Source organism: Alosa pseudoharengus, unplaced genomic scaffold (genome assembly GCF_046254945.1).
Source record: "Alosa pseudoharengus isolate Yale_2024_CS ecotype anadromous, Long Island Sound unplaced genomic scaffold, YU_APseudo_1.1 YU_APseudo_1.1_scf_1, whole genome shotgun sequence".
Taxonomy (NCBI): domain Eukaryota; kingdom Metazoa; phylum Chordata; class Actinopteri; order Clupeiformes; family Clupeidae; genus Alosa; species Alosa pseudoharengus.
Genome location: NW_027468564.1, coordinates 40,492,896 through 40,495,395, shown reverse-complemented (window position 1 = coordinate 40,495,395; position 2,500 = coordinate 40,492,896). Strand labels below are relative to the sequence as shown.

The following is a 2,500-nucleotide window of genomic DNA, read 5'->3' as shown; positions in this document are numbered from 1 at the left end:
ATCATATCATAATTATATTATACAATATAATTGCAGTCTTTCAGGGATTCATATGGCTGTGTGGGCCCTAATTTCATAGACTGGCAATTGGCATCAAGCAAAGCAACCAATTAACTAAAATCACTGACTAGCAGCTAGCAATGAGCAAATGCCGTGCATAAACTAAGCACAGGAGTCCCTCACGTGTTTGCAGAGAATCTTGCTTTTGGTGTCCAATCAGCAAAATGATTTTACATACTTTAACTTGGTTGCGCTGCGTTTCGTGTGGCTTTTGAGCCCTATAGAGCTCTGTCGGCTATAGGCCCTATGTGTGAATGCTCTGTAGGCTATAGGCCCTATGTGTGAATGCTCTGTAGGCCATAGGCCATATGTGTAAATGCTCTGTAGGCTATAGGCCATATGTGTGAATGCTCTGTACGCTATAGGCCCTATGTGTGAATGCTCTGTAGGCTATAGGCCCCATGTGTGAATGCTCTGTAGGTTATATGCCCCATGTGTGAATGCTCTGTAGGCTATAGGCCCCATGTGTGAATGCTCTGTAGGCTATAGGCCCCATGTGTGAATGCTCTGTAGGCTATAGGCCCTATGTGTGAATGCTCTGTAGGCTATAGGCCCCATGTGTGAATGCTCTGTAGGCTATAGGCTATAGGCCCTATGTGTGAATGCTCTGTAGGCTATAGGCCCCATGTGTGAATGCTATGTAGGCTATAGGCCGTATGTGTGAATGCTCTGTAGGCTATAGGCCGTATGTGTGAATGCTCTGTAGGCTATAGGCCCCATGTGTGAATGCTCTGTAGGCTATAGGCCGTATGTGTGAATGCTCTGTAGGCTATAGGCCCCATGTGTGAATGCTCTGTAGGCTATAGGCCGTATGTGTGAATGCTCTGTAGGCTATAGGCCCCATGTGTGAACCCATGTGTGAATGCTCTGTAGGCTATAGGCCCCATGTGTGAATGCTCTGTAGGCTATAGGCCCCATGTGTGAATGCTCTGTAGGCTATAGGCCGTATGTGTGAATGCTCTGTAGGCTATAGGCCCCATGTGTGAATGCTCTGTAGGCTATAGGCCGTAAGTGTGAATGCTCTGTAGGCTATAGGCTATAGGCCGTATGTGTGAATGCTCTGTAGGCTATAGGCTATAGGCCGTATGTGTGAATGTTCTGTAGGCTATAGGCCGTATGTGTGAATGCTCTGTAGGCTATAGGCTATAGGCCGTATGTGTGAATGCTCTGTAGGCTCTAGGCCGTATGTGTGAATGCTCTGTAGGCTATAGGCCGTATGTGTGAATGCTCTGTAGGCTATAGGCTATAGGCCGTATGTGTGAATGCTCTGTAGGCTATAGGCCGTATGTGTGAATGCTCTGTAGGCTATAGGCTATAGGCCGTATGTGTGAATGCTCTGTAGGCTATAGGCCGTATGTGTGAATGCTCTGTAGGCTATAGGCTATAGGCCGTATGTGTGAATGCTCTGTAGGCTATAGGCTATAGGCCGTATGTGTGAATGCTCTGTAGGCTATAGGCTATAGGCCGTATGTGTGAATGCTCTGTAGGCTATAGGCCGTATGTGTGAATGCTCTGTAGGCTATAGGCCGTATGTGTGAATGCTCTGTAGGCTATAGGCCGTATGTGTGAATGCTCTGTAGGCTATAGGCTATAGGCCGTATGTGTGAATGCTCTGTAGGCTATAGGCCGTATGTGTGAATGCTCTGTAGGCTATAGGCTATAGGCCATATGTGTGAATGCTCTGTAGGCTATAGGCTATAGGCCGTATGTGTGAATGCTCTGTAGGCTATAGGCCGTATGTGTGAATGCTCTGTAGGCTATAGGCCGTATGTGTGAATGCTCTGTAGGCTATAGGCCGTATGTGTGAATGCTCTAACCTGGGCCTGCGCGGCGTCGTCACTGGCCTCCTGCTCCGAGGAGTAGCTGTCGTCGTCATCCTCCGAGTAGTTGTCCATGTCTGGGGAGCGGTCTGGGGCCAGAGAGGGAGAGGTGACAGGTCAGGGTACAGTCAGGGTACAGCAACACAACACACACACACACACACACACACACACACACACACACACACACACACACACACACACACACGCACTCTCAAAAAATGAATCACAAATAGGGTTCACGGCTACTCTCTTTCTCTCTCACACACACACACACACACACACACACACACACAGCACACAGCAGCAACTAACAATTATTTTTATAGTCGATTCATCTGATTATTTTCTCGATCAATAGATTTGTTGTTTAAGCGGTAAAATTTTTACAGTCGAAGAGAAGTAAAGATGAAAATATTAAAGTTAAAGATAAAAAATGAACACAAACCAATCAACATATAACCAACATAGTTGTCAATTAATTTAATTATCTAACTATGTAAGTGATTAAATAACAAATAAAGTAATTGGTTAATCAGTTAATTGTTGCAACCCTAACACACACACACACACACACACACACACACACACACACACACACACACACACAGGTGTAAGAA

At 45.9% G+C, this 2,500-nt stretch overlaps 1 protein-coding gene across 2 annotated transcripts in view; it reads right to left on the bottom strand.

Annotated features, from left to right (window-relative positions):
- Positions 1 to 2,500, bottom strand: part of LOC143127769 (phosphofurin acidic cluster sorting protein 2-like) — a 97,795-nt gene that overhangs the window by 37,184 nt on the left and 58,111 nt on the right. For both annotated transcript variants that reach the window (XM_076289467.1, XM_076289476.1), the window contains exon 6: positions 1,878 to 1,969. In XM_076289467.1, coding sequence (XP_076145582.1) covers positions 1,878 to 1,969 — 92 coding nt within the window. The remainder of the gene's footprint in view (positions 1 to 1,877; positions 1,970 to 2,500) is intronic.